This window comes from Zonotrichia albicollis, chromosome 2 (genome assembly GCF_047830755.1).
Source record: "Zonotrichia albicollis isolate bZonAlb1 chromosome 2, bZonAlb1.hap1, whole genome shotgun sequence".
Classification (NCBI taxonomy): Eukaryota; Metazoa; Chordata; class Aves; order Passeriformes; family Passerellidae; genus Zonotrichia; species Zonotrichia albicollis.
The window spans coordinates 62304661-62327292 of NC_133820.1; the positions used below are offsets into that span (position 1 = coordinate 62304661).

At 40.0% G+C, this 22632-nt stretch overlaps 1 protein-coding gene across 1 annotated transcript in view; it reads right to left on the minus strand.

Moving 5' to 3' along the window:
- Window positions 1-22632, minus strand: part of STARD13 (StAR related lipid transfer domain containing 13) — a 295636-nt gene that overhangs the window by 156856 nt on the left and 116148 nt on the right. Inside the window, exon 5 of the mRNA XM_005482468.3 lies at window positions 10334-10367. Coding sequence (XP_005482525.2) covers window positions 10334-10367 — 34 coding nt within the window. The remainder of the gene's footprint in view (window positions 1-10333; window positions 10368-22632) is intronic.

Genomic DNA, 22632 nt, shown 5'->3' on the forward strand with positions numbered 1-22632 from the left:
ACAGATCTCAATATCAGTACTCTGCTAGTGATGACAAAGAGTGATGACAAAGTACCTGTGGCCTTATACCTGCTTTGCCAACTCAAAAAGCCTGGAAATCAAGACTTGTGGCTTTTCTTGATGGAGTCCTGGCAGGGACAGTAAAGCATTTACTTCTGGGAAAGTAAATGCTTAATTCTGGGGAAGGCTGGAAAAAGACCAGGAGAGGAATTTTAAGGGTAGATTTCTTTGACATTTCTCCCATTTGGAGAAGAATTTTAAGGGTAGGATTTTATGTTTTAATAGTTTAAGGTTTTATATTGTAATAGTTCTCCTAGTCCTCATCCATGTCGTCCCAGATGCCATGAATCGGATTGTAAAAGAGGTTTTCTTGGGGCAAACAGAAGGGGGAGATGTCGGATCTCAAGATCTCAGTCCTGAGATGCTGAGCCTCCGAGACCCTGGGGGGGCTCGGGACTCCTGGAATGTTGCCAGAAGTGTCTGGTAGCTGGACTTTAACCCTACACAGGAGACGACAAGGATGAGGGCTTCACCGGGTGAGTGGTGAAGGGATTAGTTAATTAGAGGGTGAGACACAAGGTTTAGGATTTATGTACAGGGGGGTTTAGAGGAGTAAGATGGAGGAATTGGGGTGTGTCCTGTCCTCCTCCTTCTTCCTCCTCTCCTCCATCTTCTTTGGCCACGGTGGCACCTTTCTATTGGTTATTACTAAGAGTACACCGAGTTATGAGAATAGATGGTATTGGGGAAAAATGATAAATATTGTATACGTCACAAAGGGTATAAAGATAGGTGCTGCCCGGGAGGGCAGAGACAGTGTGCCCATGGCTGACTGCTGAGCAGATCTTTGTTAGGCTGAAAGAACATCTTTTAGATAAACAATTAATAAACATAAAACCAGAAAGAAGAACTGAAGCCTCTTCTCGTCCTTCGACACGCGGGCTGCTCCAAGGCCACCCCCGGGCCTTCCAGGCCCCTCAAACAGCCGAGATAAACCGGACACTTGGCGTCCCTGGGTGGGCACTGACCACCACAAAACCTTTCGGGGAGATAAACCGGACATTTGGCTTCCACTGGGTGAGCTCTGACCACCACAACCTTTCGGTTATAATTACTTCTCTCCATATTCCTTCTTTACTGCTTTGGGAAGCAAGCACAGAACAAATGATTCTCTGAATCTCTCCCTCCTATTTTGTACCCCAGACTCTTCTATTTTTCTTTGACAGAAGTGAATTACCAACTTCCCATAGACACTAATTCTCTGATTTTTCTGCACTAAGAAGCCTTGAGCTGTAGCTGGCTGAGCCAATGCTGACCCCTCAGGTATTTTTGGGCATGCATGAGCAGGTATGGAAACTCTCCATACAGCCACAGTGCTACTGCAAGCCCTTCCTGGAGCCAAGCTTAGCATGAATCAATGGCACAGCAAAGAGCACCTGGCAGGATGGGGACTGTAACCTGGACACCAACCAGCATGGACCAACATGCATGAAAATAAGCCCCTGAGAAATTATTTGAATGCTTAATTAGAAACAAATATAAATGTTTTCAGTCACCTTTTTGCATGAAAACTATCCATGATAATGTAAGGCTATAAGGTTTGTGAGGGAAGAATTTTGTTCTGCCTGTACAGTGCTCACAAGGACACTACTCTGGGCCTGAGGCCAATTGTCACTACCTCAGTTAAAAAATTTTTAAAATTACCTTATTAGTAATCCAAGTAAGCAGCATTTTTAAGAGTTTCCTGAAAGAACTAGATACATTTTATGAAATATAATATTTCCCATTATATATATATATATGAGTCTCCCATTTCCTCAGCTACTTGATTCTGAAATCTGTGAAAAGTAGAGGCTATTATTTTTCTTTACAGATACAAATAATTTTCTCTACAGCTAAAAAAGCATCATTAAGAGACTAAGTATAATACCAAAAAGTTACTGGTGACTGCAACTGGCAGAGAGTTTCACTCTACAAAGAAAAATCCCTAATTTTCTATAGGATATACCTGCAAGATTCTGTGCTAGAATCAGTTTACTTCTCAGAGTTAAATCATAGAAACCTTATATAACAGTGTCTTTGGAAACCAAGAAATATTCCAGGGTAGGTATATATCCAAGATAAATAAATATAAAATAAAAACCTACAGCCATTACCTTCCCAAACTCTATGTCAAAAGCCTACACTTTATGAAGGCTGGAATAGCAGATTGAGATCCACTTAATAATGCCCACTTGAAAAGCAACCTTTTAGCCATCTGTTTTCTTGAAATTGCCTTTCCAATTGCTCTGCCTTCATAAAGACACAGAGCCAAGATCACAACTGACAGATGCCATTGTATGCAATGGAATGATATATAGGATGGCTTTGGTATGTCTTTTGTATTCATATGCAGCCCCAGTCTCCTCCTCTGGCTGCATTTCAGTGGTGCCTTGACAGCATGGTGGAATTTACTAATTTGTTTATGCCTTGTGCTGAGCACTCAATAAATACCAGCATCTATATGTGCATTTCTGTCATAGCAACTTGCTGGCCTGGGTGGAATCTAATACAGAGAACAGGAAGGGCAGAGACTGGATGGTTTTCAGCTGAGAAGCCTTCTAAAAAGGCTCCTGTTTCTGAGTAGTTGACACCATCACTACATAGCTCTTTGTCCTCCTCTAGTGGTCCCATTACATTTAGGGAGAGGCTTATGCAGTGATTACTTCCTTCTAATTAATGCAGTCATTACCCCGTTACAAGCTGCTGAGGCTCATGCCTGGAGGTCCTGTGCTCGGTTCTGGCATAAGCCACAGTTCCATGGTGCTCATGGAAGTGAAGGAGGTGCCTCTGCTCACAGCCAGTGACAGCTGCGCAGACACTGTAGCTCACAGGAGAGGAGGTGTCCTTGTGTCCGTGTGTCCTTGAGCCATGGCCACCACCTCTGAGCACAGCCTGCACCACGGCACGTTGTTCAATAGCAGGGAACAGTGGCATGGTCTGACTGCAACCCCACAAAAGGTCATATGTTGCAAAAGTCCAGAAGCTAACTGCTTTGTTTGATTTCTTTATTGTCCCAAATACTCTGCAGTATGTTCTAGCCAGAAGCTTTTCTCTGTGTTTTCCTGCCTGACTTGCAAACAAAGAATCAGTGCTAAATCCTTCTGTGCTGAGCTATTCAGAGAGATGATGCATGTCACTCTGATGCAGCACAAAACCTTAAACATTAATCCTTAGGAACTGATACTAAAGAGTTAAATAACAAAAACTGAACCTAAAGAATTATTGCAATGGAGATGTTTTCTAATGGGAAACACTAAAACTGTTGGAACTGCTACCCATTAGAAATGCTTTCTGTGAAGACAAAAGGTTCCCACCATATAGATTATTCTTTGTTTGTGTGTGTCTCAGAGCTTTAATGCTTAGTTAGCACAATAAAAAGCTAAATGTTTATTTTGCTGCTTGTATACTTTAACATTGGTTAAAAATTGTCTAACCTTCAAACTTTTGCAGTTATGTCTTGCACAGGAAATAAAACACAAGGACATAGCTTGCATTGTGGCTAGCAGAGAGGTCTGAGGGAAAGGTCTAATTGAAACAGAAAACAAATATACTTTTAAATTATTATTATTCAGTGAAAATTTTCCAGGCATTTCTTGATTTTGGAATAAATGTTAAATGGCAAAATGTGGTTTCTGCCACGACTCTTGGAAGCCCCCAGTTTAAAATAAGTTGGCTGCTCAGGAGCAAAGGAGCTGAATATGGTTGTCTGTCCGCAACCTTTGTCAGGCAATTGTTCAGCCAAAGAAAAATATGACTCAAGAATCCTGTGTCTCCATGAACTTAGTTGCTGGAAATCAACACCACCTAATTCCAACAGAGGCAAAACTTTAGAGCAATTTATCAATCTGAGTTAGATCACCTTTTACAGCAAGGTTCCTGTCACATCTCGAGTTGTTACAAACCCAAGCTCCTCTACCAGCTGCTTAGTGTTCAGCTCTCCTCAGGAGTCCAAGCTGTAACCAAACTGACTTAGGAAAAGTATTTATAATATACTCATTCTGAAACGACCTATATTTTGTACAATTATAAACTAGATATTATTTTTAATATTTATCATCTCTATTTTCAGTATTTTTCTATCTTATTTAAAATGTTGACTAAAAATCAAAGTCACAGGAAGAACCATGGAGCAGAGAAAAAGGAAAAGATATTCAGAATGACATTGAGTAGTTGCATGGGTATAAATTGTTTTTATGCATTGCTGCTTTATTGCTTTAGAAATGTCTTATATAAAATTCAGAGTACTTCTTAATGAATCAAGCTTTTGTGTATAATTCACATACTAGAAAAGTAAACATATAAATTTCTAATCTATACCTGGCTGTTTTGTGCAGTTCTTTTTGAGAAACAGCAATATCTCATTTTCCTCTTGCTTTTGAGAGCAGAAGATCCCAGTGCCCTCAACTACCCCAATACATCAGTAAGAGCTGACTAACAAAGATTTGCCTTTTTAGAAGAACAAAGAAGGGCTTTGTTCTATAATTTCTGATTATGAAATGGAAGAGGCAATCTCACTGCCTAATTTTGGAAGCCAAACTGGCACTGCAGAAAAGTTAGAACTGGAGCCAAATGAAATGACCCTCTGATGCACTGTCTGCAGGACAAGCACCAACTCTACCTGCTTCTAATTTGAGCAACACAGAGCATAACTAGTTAAGAGGCCAAGGTCACCAAACAGCTGGGTTTATTCAGTAGTTTACTTTCACTCTTTAGGAAAACAGCCTGTTCATTTCTCAGTCCAAAGCCAGCGCCTCCACTTTGTGCTGGAAACATGTCAAAGTGACCCTGCTCTGCTTTCTAGTAAGTGCACGGGATCATTGGATAAGGATGTTTTATTTTCTCCAGTTATTTAAGGTCAGGTTTTCATCTTGGATAAACTTTTATAGCTGGAGTAATGACAGAATGAGACACAAGTACTGCCTAGGTCTTGCAAGGCACTGCTGAATGTCTAATCCAGCTGCTGCTCCCCCCTGAAGAGGATGAGAAGAGGGGTTTCACAATCACAGCCTCAGCTCCACCACCAGCACACTTGCCAGGCATCCATGGCAAGTGAAAAGCTTAAAGAGATCACCTCCATCCCCCCCAAGCAAGAGGAAAATCCCAGAATAGGATACGGTTCTATGAGCCACATCCATTTCCCTGTTCGGAGTGTGATTAGCCCATAATTCCTGCCCAGGGACTGCAGCAAAGGTAAAATAAAACCATGAGCATAAAACCTTTTATTACTAAGGAAACATAAAAAATATGTAATCAGTTGAAAGTACTGTACTCAGGTTTGATTTTGCGATGAATCAAGCACCTTCAGTTTCTAACAAGGGCCAGATGGAGTCACAGCTCCCTCCCATTTCCCAGAATCAGGCCCGTTGTTGGCAGTTGATCATATACAGCTGCTATATAGCACAGTTCTGTTTCTTACACTATGGAGACCTCTCCTTGAAGTCAATTTGCATTATGCCTGGGCAAATATTGCAGTATCAGGCTGCTCATTAAAGCCCCGGGACCACTGCTGCCCCTGTTTGAATTTTGCATTATATCAGTCAAGGATACACAATTATCCGTGGAGTACTTCTGAAACGGCCAAGGTCACATGAGGATTTTATCGTATTACTGCAGTGCACCATCTTCCTTGCCAGCCCATTGCTGTTCTGCTACAGACTACATTACCATGCATCAGCAAATACATGAGCACACTGCTATATTTAGTGTTTCATACATACCACTAAAATAGAGGATGTGTCAGCTTTTAATCCGACTTCAAATTTTTGTCAGCAAAGTGAGGGCTCGTTTTCCCTACCAGTGATGAAGTGTGCTCTGTGTTAGTCATCTTGAGCTATGTGGTGATAACTTTAAAATACATTAGGCAGCTAGAATGCTCAATCTGAGTGGAATGTTTTTTACTAAGACACATACTGGGGGATAGTAAGGACACACAGACAGCATCAGTCAGCCAGGTTTTAGTAGTGATTGCCACAGGCTACCTACAAACCCATCAGCAATCTGATGGCAAGAGCAGCAGCTAAGCATGGTGATCTCTGGGGTACCACAGCAGACAATTAGGAGCTCCTACACTGCAAGGGCAGAAGAGATAGGTGGTGCAGACTGGGTTTGGTGTTATGTACCTGGCAATATGAGAAGAAAAGCCTTGATGATGATGATGACTTGAACAGAGTGGTATATTGCATGGAGATGGGACTGGGGCAGTCCTATTGATGGCATCATCTATTAATGAGAGCAGGAATGTGGTTTACGGGCTGAAACCTCAGGTACCACCAGGATAGCCACATTCATTCCCAAAGAAAGCAGAGTTCAGTGGATAAATCTGGAGTTTGGTAAAGCCACAGAATAGGGTATTTTTTTGTATATTTGTAACACTTGCTTATTAATACCATCATATACAACCTGTACAAATGTGAATTGCCTTCCTGTCTACCACTTCTACAGAAAGCCAAGAGACAACTTGCTCACCTCAGGCCAAGGGTGAGCCTGTCTGTGCGAAACCAACTTTTCCACTCCAAACTTGTCCTCTCTTGGACCTGTCCCTTGCACTTTGCTAACTACATCTTAATGGGTGCGGGCAACACCACATTTGCAGCCTAGATCTAAGTCCAAATAACATTGTATTTACTTAACAGTGTGAAATTATATAAATATATAAATTTCCAAGACTTTGTGGAACTCCATTTTAGCCCAACCCAGAGCTGTCCATCCCAGCCCCACGATGCTGTGGCAGGGCTGTTCTTTGCCACAGCCCTGCCCAGCCATGTGACCCAACTTGCAGACTGACATCCCATCCCATCCTTGGCCCATCCCTGGCCCCCCAGGCCTCATCCTGGAGCTGTCTGACCTCTGTTTCTGTGTCTGCCCCATTTCCCAGGCAGCCACCAGCTCATGCTGCATCCTGCCAGTATTAAAGAAAACAGAAAGCAGAATAAATTCATGCCTCAAGAATCACATCTCACTGTCACCCTGGATTTTTAAGATTTTCTAAGCCTTCTGATGTTGGCATTCTTGTAGTGAACTTTCTTACACACTCTCTGTAAATAACTCATTCTTTTGCATTCCTTTATGGAGGAGGAGAGAGCTGATGGACTGTTGGTTTGACAAGTGTCATTGGAGAGGTGGCACTGTCACCCTCCAATCCACTGTCACTTTTGGAAAACTATAAATGTTGGAGTCAGAAAATAAACTTCCCTTTTTTTCCTTCACCTTGAGAACAGTGGTGAGCTTGTGTTCTTTCGTGTCCTATAGTGACATCTCACCATTATTTATTTTTTTTTCGAATGGTTAGATCATCATTAATTCCAGTGCACGCACTAAGTACCAATGTCATTACATCTGGAAGTAATGACAGCAGGCCTGGCAGCATGCAGTGACACTGCCAGCAATGCTGGTACTTCAGATGAGGTTCCCTGGTGGGGCTGGATCATCTGTGCAGCTGTAGCTTTTCTACAACACATTTTGGGTATCCTGCTTAACATATTGTGGGGCACCCACTAGAAATCCAGGTAATAGAAGCCCCAAAATTTTGCATTAATCTGGGGGGAAAAAGCAACATAAAACTCAACTAGAGAGAGAACAGCATTCCAAAGGGCAACTTTTTCCCTCTCACATGCAAATATGGGATGGAATGGAATGGAATTGTCCAGGACGGGAATGTCCAGGATAGGATTATAGGTGCTCTTTGGTGGGGAGGGCAGGGTGACCCACTGGCACTCTGGGAAAAGACCCTCTTGGCCTCTGAGAGCTCTAGAGCTCTGGCCAAGAAAGGGATCAGAAGAATAAATGACAAAAGAGAATGAGAAAGAATAAGATGTAAGGAGAGAATGATGCAGAAAATAATCTTGAGTAGAACAGTGAGTGCTGTGTTCTGTGTGTGGCTGATACAGGCAGGATAGGTTTTCTCCTCATGCAAGAAATTCCAAACTAGAAAATTTATTATCCAGAAAGCACAGAAAATATCAGAAATGTTTAGCAACTGCAAATCTGAAGGAAACCCTTGTGCCCTAGCTCAATACATAGATTTTCCCTTTTTATAATTTAAATCGGGTTTTCTCTTTTTAGCTCTCTCCTTTTTTTTTTTTAATATTTAAGTGTAACAGCTTTCAATGCCAAAATTTCAAAGTTCAATAAAAACTAACACTTCTCACTTTGAAGACTGTTAAATAATTGCATGCTGAGAAGTGTGTGCCTATTTTACAGAAACAATTTGAAATAGATTAATGGATGCTAACCTTTTCCTGTAAAATGTTCTATTTGAAGAAATGAACATTTTCTGCCAAAAGCATTTTAATGATAAATTTATTACCAGCTCTACTATATGCTAGATTTCTATGATTAAAGTTTCACCTCAGTGACCAAACTGAGTCAGAAAATGACCTGTCATTCTTCTTTCATGTCTGCAGTCATCAGATTTTCAGCCATCATCCTACAGTTCTATCATTAGGATGGGCACTAAATTTTATCTCTTTGCGTGACAAAATTAATATTGTCATAAAGGTAAAACAATTAAAAATCAGTCATACAATAAAATGGGAACACTGCTAAAATAATTAGTTTTATTTAAAATGCATGTGCCATTGACAGGTTTTCTTGTTTTTTTATAAAGTGAGCCTTCAGTGGCACAGAGAGGTTTTGATCCAACAATGAATACAATTAAAACAGTTGCTTAATCAATCTCAGAACTTCTGAAATTTGTTTAGCTTTGGAAAAACCCAGGCATGTGTTTCATTGGCAAATACCATCATGGACTAAATCCACATCCAAATCATAAGGCAGGAAGTGTTAATGTGTATAGAGCTCCAATGAAAATACGTACATTTACACTACGCTCAGAAGCCTTTATGTTTTGTTGACCCGAATTAAAGTACATGAGGGTGGAATTGCCTACAGAGACCTGAGTTTTCTAGGCCAGGATTTCTGTCATTTTGCTAAGCCACTATGTTTGCCAGCAGAGCCACTGAATCAGTGAAATCGACTCCAGAAAGCCGCGTTCATCTGATTTTAAATGATTCAAGGTTGGCCCCTGGAATGAACTGTGGATGCAGTTTAGATCAGAGACAGATGCAAGAAGAAATTACTGAGTGAGCATACTAGCTTAAACTAGTCCTTCAGGCAAAAAAAAATGATGCTAAGTCATCTAGGGACAGAGGAGTAATTACAGCAGTGATGTCCAATCCTTTCCTTTTAATTGGCACACTCTGCATACATCCTGACTAACAAAACAGAAAATGCAGTCAGAAATGGGTGATTCCAGAGGTCATTTGGTTTATGACTGAAATACTCCTAGCTGGCAAAGGCTTTTGTGTGAAGGTGGATTCATCTAGACTTTGAGAACATTATTTTTTGCAAAACTTTGAGGCTGTTATTAAACCCCAGTAACCCACATTCTGGGAAGCAGTTCCTTTTCTCTGTATTTCTTAATTGTGCTTCATTACAATTTAATAAGGACTTTTACTCTCAATTAAGCAAATCATCCAAGCAGTTTCTTACGCCTGTTGCAATTAATTGGTTTTGTCAAATGAGGGTTTAATTGTGTGTTAAGTATCTTGCTGAACCAGGATCTGTGTGTGTGTACATATCTGTCCATCCAAACCTTTCCTTAGCTCCATCCAAACCTTTCCTTAGCTCCTGGCATGATAATGTATGTGCAGCTCAGGGTATCTGAGCATTTAGCTCTGTTTACTGCTCTGGTCTTGGTGCCTTGCTGGCCCCAAATAATTCCTCATAATGGTCAAACTCACTAATGCTGTTAATATTGAAAAATGCTTCAACCAGATAGTGGGCTTCTGCTAAGGGAGAAATCAGGCACTGTGACTCGGCCAATTGGGACGTGTGGATCCCAGGGGGCTGTTGGATTTTTTTGAAAAATATGCCTCTGCAATGAGCCTCTTCATCAGATTCAGCTGCTGAGTGACTGCTGAGACAGAAAAAGCTCTGAGGTGTTCCTCATCTCGGCTCACCTCTCTGTCTCTCACGCACACACAGACACATGCACGCACCAGTGCCATGGCAAGACCTTCAGTACCACTCTGACACCAGTAACAAATGCTTGGGTTTATCCCCACTATTTCAGAACTTACCTTGCAAGGTGTAAGTCAAAAGGTGATGAATTATCAGCTTGCCTAAGAACCACCTTAATCCTACACCAATAGGTCATGAACAGCAGCATGGAAGCGATTGTCACGAATGCACTGAACACCCATTTCATAGCAGAGACTCCCTGGGTCCTCCATCATTGCACACATGGTTACACAAGACACCAAGAAACTTTCAAGATGTAATGCAGCCTTACCTGCTTTTTCCTTGCACAGCTTCTGAAACAGCATCTGTAAGAAAGTGATTTTTCTTTAATAATGGTAATTGTTTTCATTCAAATAAGTTCCACATTTCAAGATGACAATCAATGTAATTATTAATGGTCACTACCTTACACAAAGCATAAAATCCAGAGCTTATCAATAAAAATTATGCACAATAGATATTTTGTTTGCTAATGACAACCTGGCACCCATTTTCAGGTCAGGTTCACCTGTCCTGCAGTGAGTCTAGGAGCACGCTCTACAAGCAGATAAGGTGCAACACACTGGGACATGCCTGAAAGGATCTTGCAATGCTGGTGGGGCTCAGGGAGCAGACAGGCTGCTGAAAAGTTTTGTAGGCAGCTCTACTGACGGGCAAGAAACAGGACACTGTGGCTTGGGAAGGTAGATGTATGTTTCCTGCTCATCTGTGACCAAGAGAGGGTTGCTGTGCCTGAGGCTCATGGGCAAACTGACCTGCCATGTTGTTTTCTTCATATTTTTCACTTTGCTGCTTTGAGTTTACCACGCTAAATGAAAGAGGTGCCATTAACACCACACTTGGATGCACCTCTTGGTCCATTACTCTTCTCTTTAATAGCTTTCAGTGCCCAAATGAGGAGGTTGTTGACAGTGATTAAATGCATTTCCTTTCATAGATCACCAACTCTCAGCAATGCAGGCTGTAAATGAAACTAGCATAATGGGTGAAACTGCACCTAAATTTTTTTAAAATTAAACAGAAGGGTGAACTGATTCCTCCAGGTACCAGTGTGAAGTGCCCAATATGCAGGCAGCTGAAAAGAGAGACATTCCTGTGCCTTGCAGTGACACACCCTCTGCCTGTTATCTGCTTGTCCACACATGGACAACCATCTGCACCTTTCCATCAGTTGCATCAAGTGCTCCATTATCTCTTCAGTCAATATTGCTTCTGCAGCCTTGATAAGAATCTGTCTATAAAAACAGGCTTTTTATTTATCTTTTATCTAATGAAGAATTTTACTGAGATATTGGAAAATTCCTCCTCTAGCATGAAACCGAATTGATTAGGCATCTCTCTTAATAACAAGGAAAGCACAGCTAGGGTACATTTTATTTTTGCCTTCTGCAAGGCAATTTCATTCTAAAAGAGCCTCCTGCTCCATTGCAAGGTCTGCCTGAGCAGCAGCTGAAGTTGACCTATCTTTAGCCAGCTGGGATCAAATGGAGTGGTCAATTCTGACGGGAAGATAACAAGTGGCTGAGTTTCATTAGTGGCAAAGTATGTCATTTCCATAGAGAAGTAGGAAATTCAGGCATGGGCTGTGTCAATTGGCAAGGGACAGGCAGGTCCCACATGAGTGTGCCAGGTTTTTGGGATGCCTTTCTGAGTGAGGCATATCATATTGTCTCTCCAGTCTTCAGTGAGCTGCAGTGTTGTTTATCACCCTCCCTGGGGACAGGCACCTGATTTTTAGAATCATAATTCTGGCATAAGCCTGGTTGATGCCTAAATTGCTATACTGAATCTTTGGATAAGCACTTCTTGAAGAATACATAAATGATATGTGAATTGAAAATAAATATGTCAGTCCTTCATGGATAACTGGTTTGTGTGTTCTAGTGCTGCCAGAAGGACACCAGCTATTAAAATCATACCCAGACTATGTTAACTTCCAAGATCTTTTTAGGATGCCATACAAAAAAGGATGCAAATTATTGCTGGAACAATCTCAAGTGGCAACAGAAAGCTGCCAACTAAAAGTGATTTATGGAAATGATAGGCACTATATAACCGATTGTGTAACAAAATACATTTATTGGAGGACTAGCAACCCATCTGAACAGCATGGCACCAGCTAATCAAATATATAGAAACCACAGACCAAGAGAGTACAACTCTAGCCAAAAGACTGCTGCAGCACCTGCTGCTATGAATAATAAAGAAATCATTTGCGTACAACTCCAGCTGTAACAATTTTGCAAGTGGAAGTGTCAAACAGCAGCCAAAGATAAACACGCTCTGCTGATATAGCCATGTCTTATTTGCTGAAGCATGTAAACCAGCTCACAGAAAGCAGAAATGTTTAGATGCTGGGTCCATTCCTCCTCCTCAGCAGTCCCATGTTTCAGCAGGGCCATCCCACGTTCACCTCTGTGAGCAAAGGTCTCCAAAAGCTTTTCTGGACAGTGTCACCCTGTGCTCCATGACCAGAGCAGGATGAGCCAGTGTCATGAATGAGGCAACTGTACTCTCAGTGTAGGTTCAGCTACCTAAAGAAAGGCTTGGTGGGAGGGAAGTGGACATGTTGCATTTATAAAGAACCTGACATGGCCTCAAGTTTCACCGTGGAAGTTTGGATTGGATTTTAAGGAAAACTTCTTCACAGAAATCACTGCCAAACATTGAGACAGGCTGTTTGTTCAGGGAAGGGTGGAGTCACCATCCCTGGAGGTATTTAAAAGGTGTGTAGATGCAGATGTGGCACTGAGTGACATGGTTAAATGTTGGACTTGACAGTGTTAGGTTAATGGCTGGACTTGGTGATCTCTGAGGTCATCTACAACCTACAAGATTCAATGATTCTGTGATTTTCTTGAAAGGCATTCTGTGTGGAAACAAATTACTCAAATGAACTCCTTGGGTGAAGTGGAAGTAAAGACAGAAGCAAAGCACCAGCATTATAAAGTCAACAAGGAAAATAAACATACACATTGGAAAACTGTTTCTCTGATATATACATAATCTTTCATGGCTATAAGTGATCAGGGCATGGAACTCATCAAACTAGATTAAATGACTTAATATCATCCCAGAAACATTATTGTCACATAAAAGCTTTTTATTTCCTGACACAGATTATGAAATGGTTGACTTGAACAACTTCAAAACCATTTTAATTTGCAACAGCACAGGGATTCTGCAATGCCAGCCAATCCTGTAATATCATACACCATTTCAAAGAAAAAAAGACCATTTTGCATCCACATCTTTTGCTTCCCTCTTCCCCATCAACCTCTATTAGTTATTAGCATTAGTTATTAGCTCCTTTATGCTCCCATCTCAAACATGCCCATATCTTCCACTGATATTTCTGAGTACCTGTCAAACTGTCATCATTCACTCTCAGAAAATCACACCCTCCAAAAAAAATAAAAAAGGTAATTAGTGTATCTGTTCAGCATGCAAATATCTCTCCTAGACATTTAATAAAAAAGCCAGAGAATTTATTCAACATAGATATGGTATCAGAAATATCACTGCTATCAAATAAACCCTGGCATTTGGACAGGAGTACTTTACATCTGCTGTTAATAAAAAAGGCTTTGAGTTCTGTAAGCTTGTGTTTTGTGGTGAGCAAGCAGCAGCAGCACTCTGAAACATGACACTCCTTGCAGAGGAAAAAGGATAAATCTGTATGACTTCCTACTGGTTCACTGATACTGAAGGAAAGCACTCTAAACTGAAAAAGGTCCTCCAAATAAGAATTAAAAAAATCAGGCTGGTTCTTCATTCTGGCAATTTAATGACCTGCCAGGCCTTAATTAGAGTGACATATAGGCAGTTTTAAAGGAGGAAAACAGCAATCCACATGCAAAGCTCAATCATCTGTGTAGCAGGTTTATTAGATCCTTTCAGAAAGATGTTTACAGAAGGAAAGAAAATCCTAGTTACTACTTCAAAATAAAATTCTACAGCCCAAAAAGGGAAGTAATATTATGACACAGCAATGTTAGCCTTAACTTGAAGTTACCTGGCCCCTGCAATGAGAACTTCAGTCTGGATGACACTAGCAATTTCCCTAGAGCACGTTAGTCAGCTGAGAATACTGGCAATACTGAAGCTATTCCACAGAAAATACTGTTGAGACTGCTGTGTCAGAAATTAGATTTCTCTCAGAGACTTGGCACCCATCTTTGGTACAGGGTTGAAACTGCTGCTGGATTTTAGTGCTTAAGATGTATCTTCAAAGGCTGACAACAGAGCTCATAATTTTCCTTTAAAATACAACCGCTGCAGAGGTGTTTATTAGAGACCATATTTGATATACAGCGTGAGTTCTATTAGAGAATTTCCCCCTGTGGCATGGAAGACAGGTCTTGGTTTGATGTGATTATGCCTCATACCTGTTGCATCACAACACATTGTGCTGTGATGCAACATTCAGCAGGTTAGAAAGCAGGGGGAAGGTGAAATTCTTGATTTCTTCCATTGAACCTGAGCTAGTGTGCTGCAAACTATTCATGATGGGGTTGAAGAAAGAAGTTTAAACAGCTCCCCATTCTGCAGTCATGCATGTCTTCTTGCTTGCTCACAAGAAGAGTGACCAGCAGGTCAAGGGAGGTGATTCTGCCGCTCTACTCCACTCTCATGAGACCCCACTGGTTGTGCTGCATCCAGCTCTGGGGACCCCAGCACAGAAAAGACGTGGTCCTATTGGAATGGACCCAGAGGAGGGCCACAAAGATCAGAATGATCACAATGATCAGAAGGCTGAAACAATTCTCCTATGAAGACAAAGAGTTGGAGAAGAGAAGGCTCTGGGGAAACCTCACTGCAGGCTTTCAGCACCTACAGGGGGAGTTCAAGCATCTGTAAGAATTCAGAGGACACAGATATGTCTTTTGAAAACCCTAAACTTAATTCTCTGAGCTGTATTCTAAAAAGTTAAAACTGTAAATATTGCCTAAAGATATAAAAACATATTTAATAATTGTGCACAGCTGTTAAAGAACACAATGAAAATTTGAAAATTATTTTTCCTTGTTTAGTATTTTAGTTGGCAAAATTAATCTCACTCACAGTTTTTAACATGCATTTTACTTTAGTCTAAATATTTATTTAATTTTGCATCAAGATCAGTGCTAGTTCAAAAAACTGTCATAGAAAGAAAGAGTCATTAAATTGCTTTTATCTCTTTGCTACAAATGTGTATATATTTTGCCTATGTACTATTGACAGAAGTTTAGAAAATAATGTGACATTTCTTATGGTTGCTGTTTTGAAAGCTTCAATCAAATAGAAAACTACCTGGAAACTATTTTAAAGTGAAAGCTTTTGAACAGCATTTAAAAATGTTTACAATATGTGGAGCAGGGCAATAATAAAGTATATAAAAATGAAAACCATTTCAACAATGTTCCAAGTGAGATTAGAAGAAAATGAGCTACAAGACTAACAGTAAAGCAACATGCATTTCAGTAAATGTAATTTATCATACTTATCTGAAAGAATTTACTATCTTAACGGACTACGGAGATTTCACCTCTAGCAGATGCTAATATGATTTCCAAATGTCAAACAGTTACAGCCTGGGGGGTTACAACCAAATTTTAGTTGAGGAGGATTCAGTTCCAACACGTGAGGTGTAGCCATTTGAGACGAATGCTAGGGTGTGCCTCCATGGTGTTTTTAACTGTATTAAACCATTGCAATTGCTCATTTTGCCATCAGATTGGATGATACCATCCATCCCTGTGGCTCAGCTGGCCGTGCCTATTTGTCTTGCACTAGCACTAGCACTCGTCTTGACAAATGGGAATCAAAAGAAGCAGAACATTATCACCAAAAATAATTTTATCACCAAAAAGTTTCTGCTGTTTAATTTGTTACTTTCATCACAAGAGCTCCATTATAGCTCCATTTCCTCTGTCTCACATGTTGCTCTAATGCAAGCACTTTGTTTAATACTTGGTAATCTTGAGTTTTTTCCTGTCATTCACTCTATATTACATTTGCTTCTCCTATGATTTCCCCTATGGAATAAAATGACTGTGTTTGCTATTCCATAGTCTTGAAGACTGAACTATCTGATCTCCTAAGTTTTGCCCCAGTACAACTAGTGAAAGTCTGAACGTGAAAATTTTCCTTTTATTTAATGGTTAGCAAAAAGCCTCTGTGTTGACAAGAGCCTCTTTGTTGCTCACTATGCTGCACCACATACACAGGCATGCTCAGATACCACTATTTACAGCAAAGTAAAAAAAAAATGTTGCAGCAGTTTGCAACTGATCCACAAATCCCACAGAAGGATAAGAGCAATAATATGGGAATCAGTAGAAGTGGTAATTTGGAGCTTGAAACTATTGAGGACTTTTCCCACCTCTTTTTCCATTTAAAAATTAAATTGACATGACTTTTCAACAGAGAATGTGAATGATCAAATAAAAAAGCAAATTGTTAAAGGGTTTCATTTTGATAGTTTTGAAAGAAAAAAATACTTTTTGGGTTGAAAATGTGTTTACTTTAATATTTAACCCATTGTATTACATTACATAAGAAATTAGCAAAGCCTGGTGTTGAATCATATAAGAAAATTTTACAAATTGGCAAAGCATTTCACCAAACAGAAAGACTGTTTGAACCAGCATTTCTACTTGAAACCATTAAAAAAGGGCACCAAGGTATCATAAGTTCAGGTATCTTCTTCACCTTCAAGGATTTTATTGTACCTTGTACTATTTATTTTAGAGGTCACTGTAATTAATGTAGAAAATAGCTCTGAACAGGCATGATTATTATTTTTTTAGTATTATTTTGAAGACATAGCTATTTAAAACTCCAGAATGTTACTTTGCTATAATATATCCATGATAATTTTCTTAAATTTTTAGGGATTCTATACTGTGCTCCTGGAAGTTCATGTTCTAACCAAAGCCAGCTGTGAGAACATGTTGTCATTACTTTGCCCTTTGTGGCCAGCTGGCTATACCTGAGAGACAGAACACAGATGTTTCACTGCAGAAACAGATGCCCCTGGGCCCTTCAAGGTGACCAGGGCAGCCAAACAGGTCTGGTTCCACCTGGTGTAAAGTGGTGATACACCCCCATTCTCTTCCACTTACACAAGCTCTCAATAGCACTTCCCACTTTTGTGCTTTTTGACATGCTTTAATAGTGCCCAATATTTTAAAATCTAATTACAATCTAACCTGACAGTTGGGTATTATGTTCTTGCAAAGCAGGTACATGCAGCCTCAAGAATTTAGCCAAGGAAACAGCTTGTGGAATATGTAGGCTCTTTTGGTTTGCATGGTGTCCTAAATATTCAATTCATCATGCCCAATTCCCAACAACCACCCTTAAGGATCACTTCCTTTTATGATACAGTTCTGCCATGTGTCAGCTAATTTCATCCTGATAAAATCAAAAAATGTTCTCTTCATTGTGCTTTTACCTCTACCGAGTCCCAGAAGCACTTAGTCATCCTGAGCTCTCGACTCTGCAGCAGGACTAACATCAACATGCTCAGAACTGTGCAAATAATTACTGCTCAGCTCTCTGCTAAGATAACCAGCCATGCTTCTGTATAAACAAAGACATGAATAAAAACTGGAGATAATGCAGTTGTCACAACATATGCGTGGAGGTCAGGTGGAAATGTGATGGGGCAGAGGTGGGAGGAAGAAAGACAAATAAGAAGAGCAATGACTGCCAAATGGAGATGAACAAAAGTGAGAGGCCAGAGTAGCCCCTGCTTTTTACAATCCTGGAACAATACAATGAGTCACACATTGCTATCATTTTTACCCTCTTGAGTAGGAAGAAGTGCTATATCTATTTTAAAGATAGAATGAAGTGGGAAAGGTACAAGAGGTCACCCAGCAACAAAGAGAGGCATGAAAGCTGGGGACTGCTGTGCTGCTCTGGGAAATGAGTGACTGCTAAAGCAAACAGCAGTTAGCAGTAATCCATGGCAGAACACGAAAATCAAGCCCTGTGAGCTCTGGCTACATCTGGGGTGTTATTTTAGCTTGGCCCAGAGCAGTACTTAGCTGGGAATGAACTTCACACTGCCATTAGCAGTAGTTTGCTTGTTTTCACTGCTCAGTGCCCACAGAAATGTTTCATGATGGCTAGGCTCTGAATGGATATTGGGTATTCTCCTTCACAGTAAATAATACTCATCATTGTAATTTAGTCTTAAACAAAACTGCACTTTTCCCAGTATACTGATGTGTTAGCCATCAGTTAAAATCTTGGTCAACATTTTAGGCTTCTTGAGGAAAACCAACACAGGTTTGTTTAGTGGTCATTTTTCAGTAAAAGGTAAAGCAGGGATAAGTGAAGAAAAAAATTGTTTTATTCCAAAGAGTTACTGAAAATACAGAAGTTGTGCACAGCAGAAGAGCTGTGAACAGCTTCATGAGAGCACCTGTGGAAAATGTCAGGTAGCATCTCCGCCCCTTCTGTCACCCCAGCAAGGACTGATGCCCTTAGGAGAAGCAGACATTCTGATTGTTTTGTATCTTTTAATTTATAGATTTTAGCCTTTATAGAACATTTCATTACTGGAAACCTGCTGTAAATCCTAGTCAATTTGTGATCATTTTTTTTTGCCTGCCTCTGTGGTTTTGTCTCTGTTTATCACAGCTGTTATGCCAGATTTAAAGAAAAACCTTTTCCCAGGCAAATGACATGGTTCTCTTTGGGAGGTTTCACAGTTCTCCCTTTCTAAGAAAGAAGAGAATGGCTTTTACCATTCTCTTGCTTACCTGCTTCAGTGTGCCAGCAGCAGGTAAGAGGATGCCACCTACCTCACCACCTCCACAGCGAACGCACACAAGAAGTGTCAGAAATGACAACTCCACTGCAAATTCTGATGCAGCCCATAGGAAAACCAATGCTTGTGATGTGTATTGACTTCTGTTGTTTATTTTCAAAATGAACACTTCAACCCACAAAAATAAAGGACAGTGCATTTGTGTTCCAGTCGCAAAGTTAATATTTTCATAGAAAAGCACAGATTTCCCTTTGCAGTGGGGTTCACTGCCAGCAAATGCCCAAGTGCAATTCAGATAACTGCCATGTAAACACCTACACAATTTCAAAGCCCTGTGTTCCCAGCTGCTTGCCTTACTTTTTGCCTTACCTGCCAAGATTATGCACATGGTGAGAAAAGTTGGGTGAACTTATGCTGCATCAGGAGTTGAGAACTCATTATGCACATGTGAACTAAGAACAAGAGGGCTGCAGTGCACCAAAAGACAAACAGACAGGTATGGTTTGAAATTATTTAGACAAAGCATGCTTAATGTTAATACTATGCTTAAATCCATTTTTTAAATACACTAACTGTGGTGGTGGGCTGCATTTGACTCAACATACTCTGCAGAAACTGGATCTAGAAGTCTTCTCTACAGCATACACATCACGCACCCTAACCACCCCCTCTTTCCCTCCCCAGGTAAGCATATGCACACATATATAGACAGACACAATTTAGATATATGAATATGTGTGTGTGCCTCTGATTCACTCACCCTTCCAATCTTTTCCCTGCAAAAATTGCTGAGGTTGTGAGAGAACATGAATTTGTGTGCTCACATATTGAAAGGGCTGCTGGCTTAATCTGTGACCTCCAGCAAGTCAGTGCAGTACTGGCTGAACAAAGAAACAAATGCTCTTCAGCTAGTCATGAACATCTCCACTGCTACAGTGACCCTTGGATTACTGCTTATCCTGAAGCAGTTTGGTCTCTCACTTCTGCAGCTGTATCACTCCTAATACACAAGTCTAACTGCAAGTCAGAGATGTTAGGGTTTCCACAGACACAATCATATTTTATAATTTAAAATTTACTGTCTTATGGACATCACAAAATGTCGGTACAGAAGCACTGACCTTGACTTTTCTGTCATATCATGTTTAAAACAATTGGCAAAAGTCATGATGAGGTACTTCATCACCTGCATGCATCCTTCTCTGACAGCCGGAGAGAGCAGAAATTTGTTAGGGACTAGCTCAAATTTCCCTCCCTGCCTTTCCCCCATCCTCCCCCCTTCCCCCCATTTCTGCATAGCCTAAAGCAGATTCAAACCCATTTCAATATATGTAGTACTGGCTAAGCTATTTTGCTATTAAAAAAACAAACAGACAACAAAAATAAAAAGAAACACTTCTTGAAATGAAGTAAAATAACTGCACCACCACAGAGGGGTTATAAAATTGGCATGTATTACTTTTCAGCTGTCATGGACAGCCAAAAAAATTCACAGAATTATCTCTATACTTTGTCCTCCTATATGAAGAACTTGTTTTATGCTTCTCTGCAATGCAGACAAACAGTAATTTCTGTTCCTTTTTTCTTTTCTTTTTTTTTGGTAGCTAAGCACCATGACCTTCCTAGAAATATTCAAGGATCCTTTAGTGGAAAACTCCACAACCTCTTCACAGTGTTACTGTTCTCCATAGCTCAGTATGATTCCTAACTGGAATAAACTGAACTTGAAATTATAGAATCATAAAATGTGGTATTAGGCAAGTTTTAGACAATTGAAATAAAAACACAATTTTCATAGCATTGCTTAACATTTATGACATGTTTGTTGAACAATTTTTATACCACTCACATGCACATCATGGACTACAACTAAATGCTGATGGAATAAATGGAGATTTTTCTATCACCTTGCATACCTTTACCTTTTTGTCCTTAATCACTGTGAGACAAATATCATCATTCTTTGTTTTCTGTTTGTGTAATTCACATTAATGACTACTGCTTAAAATTTGTTTTTACAGTTAGATTTAAGGCACTATTCATCTTTCAAAAAGCACTGATTTTACAAAAAACATCATTGCTTCAGCTGATATTAAATCAAAGTAGGTCTGATTTATATCACTTTTATATGACTTTTATGTCAGACCTACAAGTCAGGTCCAACAAGAATAAACTTTTAAAGTGAAAATTATTGTGTCAACAAATGAGAAATTTGAAAAACCCCACAGTAAAGGGTGCATTTACTGATTCACATCAATCTTCTGTCCAGTTTTATTTACTCAGTCACAGCAACTAAAAATAATGCCAACTCATGATGCAACATCTGAGATCAGAAAGCAGTTATTGCTTTTCAGTTTAAAAAAATCTACCTCCTAATTGCTATATTCTAATGTTCCGAGAAAAAAAATTAGAATGGGAACATTTGAAAAGGGCTTCTCAGTGGCCCTTTTACCTACTAATTAATGCAAGAAAGGATTTTCAGCTTCCTATGCTCCCTGGCTGGGCTTCTGGACTTTTGTCAGAATGCACATCTGCAACAACCTTGGTGAGAGCAGCTGCTGGAAAACTGGATGCTGAGATGTCTCTACCTATACAGCATGAATTCTGTTTCAGCATAGAAATGTATATTTGATTAGTAATTGGTTTATTAATTATTGAAGGAAGTGAAGGTGGCTCTCCCAAAGTCTCATGGCTGTGAGATGAACCAGTTCCCCATTCCTTAGGACCTCTATGCTATCTCTGCAAAGAACAATAGCTCTCAGTTACTGAGAGGCTGAGTTTGCTCTGTTATGGGACAGATTTCCTACACAATCCTTCCTCCAGAAGTTGGAGCAATAATTTTGTGCTTCACAGGGCAATGACATGAGAATCAAGGAGAGATGCCACATTACAGTCATTCTGCTGCCTGTGGTACAATTCACAGTGTCATGCATCTGAGGGCCTGTTCCTACTGCACTAGGAGTAAGAGAGGACTTTTACATAACTATAAGTAGATCTTTAGCCAGAGAAGCATGTAAATTCATGCAAATGAGTTTTCAAAGTTTACTGACCTCTTGACAGCTTATGGAAAAAAGTTTGAGGGCTAACTCCCAGGATTAGCCATACCTCAGGACTGGGGGCTAGGTCTTGATTTAATCTAGGACCTGCAACACTCATGAGAGCTTGAAGGACACCAAATACACAGAACCTTACTGTTAACTGCTAGAGTTAATTTTAGAATATCTGGAATTTCAATCTTCTTGTTATGTAACTTCAAATGTTTCATCCCTTGCAGCAATATCTGGGGCTTCATGGCCACTTGCACCTTCACATTCAAGGCCCTCCAGTATCTTAGGCACTCTTTAAAACTCATTTATCACTAGAAATACCTACTAATATTTTACAGCTGATGAAAAAAAGAAAAAAATAAATTGGAACATAATGTTTATACCACAACAAACAGGACAGTATCAAAACAGACTCAACAATGTACTTTATGACAGCATATTTTAGCTTACCAAATATAACAGCCAGTGTCAAGCCTCCTTATCATCTACATGATTAAAGAATGAGAATATGTAACTCTAGGCAGATGATTTAAGAAAGGAGAAGGGGCCCTACATATTAATCGACTGTGAGATTAAGGAACTATCATTATTTCACTGACTTCTTTCTATTTCAGATCTTTATACCCCTTTAGTCTGAATTCATAGCTACACAAACCCAAACAGGCAGCAAATGCTGGGTGGATGTAGCACCATGATGCACTACCTGGAGTTCCTCCAGTTTTCATGCTAAACATTCTTAAGGCTCTTTAGAGATAAAAG